Below are 1,410 nucleotides of genomic sequence, written 5' to 3'. Positions count from 1 at the left end.
ATGTATTTCGTATGCGGTTTGATCATGCTATGGTCTCCCAATGTCTATGTTCTGTGCTTTGCTAGGCTTCTTAATGGGTTTGGTGCTGGACTCGCTGTCACGCTTGTCCCTGTTTACATCTCTGAAACCGCTCCTCCGGAGATCAGAGGGCAGTTGAATACTCTCCCTCAGTTTCTTGGCTCTGGTGGAATGTTTTTGTCTTACTGTATGGTTTTCACTATGTCCCTAAGCGATTCGCCTAGCTGGAGAGGGATGCTCGGTGTCCTCTCCATCCCTTCTCTTGTTTATTTGTTTCTCTCCGTGTTTTTCTTGCCCGAGTCTCCTCGTTGGTTGGTTAGTAAAGGAAGGATGGACGAGGCTAAGAAGGTTCTTCAACAGTTATGTGGCAGAGAAGATGTTACCGGTAAGGTTCCTTCTCTCTATCTTTCTTCGGTTATATATATCACTCAGATTACGCTTTTAACGTTGTTCTTGTTATACATTTGCAGATGAGATGGCTTTGCTAGTTGAAGGACTAGATATAGGAGGAGAGAAAACAATGGAGGATCTCTTAGTAACTTTGGAAGATCATGAAGGAGATGATGCGCTTGAAACCGTTGATGAAGATGGACAAATGCGTCTTTACGGAACACACGAGAATCAATCCTACATTGCTAGACCTGTCCCTGAACACCAGAGCTCACTTGCTTTACGCTCTCGCCACGGTAGCTTAGCAAACCAAAGCATGATCCTTAAAGATCCACTTGTCAATTTATTTGGCAGTCTCCACGAGAAGATGCCAGAAGCAGGCGGAAACACGCGGAGTGGGATCTTCCCTCATTTCGGAAGCATGTTCAGTACTAATGCTGATGCGCCTCACGGTAAACCTGCTCATTGGGAGAAGGACATAGAGAGCCATTACAACAAAGACAATGATGACTATGCAAGTGATGATGGTGCGGGTGATGATGATGACTCGGATAACGATCTTCGTAGCCCGTTAATGTCACGCCAGACAACTAGCATGGATAAGGACATGATCCCGCATCCTACAAGCGGAAGCACATTGAGCATGAGACGACACAGTACTCTTATGCAAGGCAACGGTGAAAGCAGTATGGGAATTGGTGGTGGTTGGCATATGGGATATAGATATGAAAACGGCGAATACAAAAGGTATTATCTTAAAGAAGATGGAACTGAATCTCGCCGTGGCTCGATCATTTCTGTTCCAGGAGGTCCTGATGGTGGAGGCAGCTACATTCACGCTTCTGCACTTGTAAGCAGATCCGTTCTTGGTCCTAAATCAATGCTTGGATCTGCCATGGTTCCCCCTGAGAAAACCGCTGCCTCTGGACCACTCTGGTCTGCTCTTCTTGAACCTGGTGTCAAGCGTGCGTTGGTCGTTGGTGTTGGCATTCAGATACTACA

General features: G+C 46.3%; 1 protein-coding gene across 1 annotated transcript in view; it reads left to right on the top strand.

The window, feature by feature from the left end:
• Window positions 1-1,410, top strand: part of LOC104740777 (monosaccharide-sensing protein 1-like) — a 3,434-nt gene continuing 2,024 nt past the window's right edge. Inside the window, exons 1-2 of the mRNA XM_010461473.1 lie at window positions 1-403; window positions 489-1,306. Coding sequence (XP_010459775.1) covers window positions 1-403; window positions 489-1,306 — 1,221 coding nt within the window. The remainder of the gene's footprint in view (window positions 404-488; window positions 1,307-1,410) is intronic.

The sequence above is a fragment of the Camelina sativa genome, chromosome 14 (genome assembly GCF_000633955.1).
Source record: "Camelina sativa cultivar DH55 chromosome 14, Cs, whole genome shotgun sequence".
In the NCBI taxonomy this organism is placed as follows: domain Eukaryota; kingdom Viridiplantae; phylum Streptophyta; class Magnoliopsida; order Brassicales; family Brassicaceae; genus Camelina; species Camelina sativa.
This window is presented reverse-complemented; position numbering and strand designations above follow the sequence as displayed.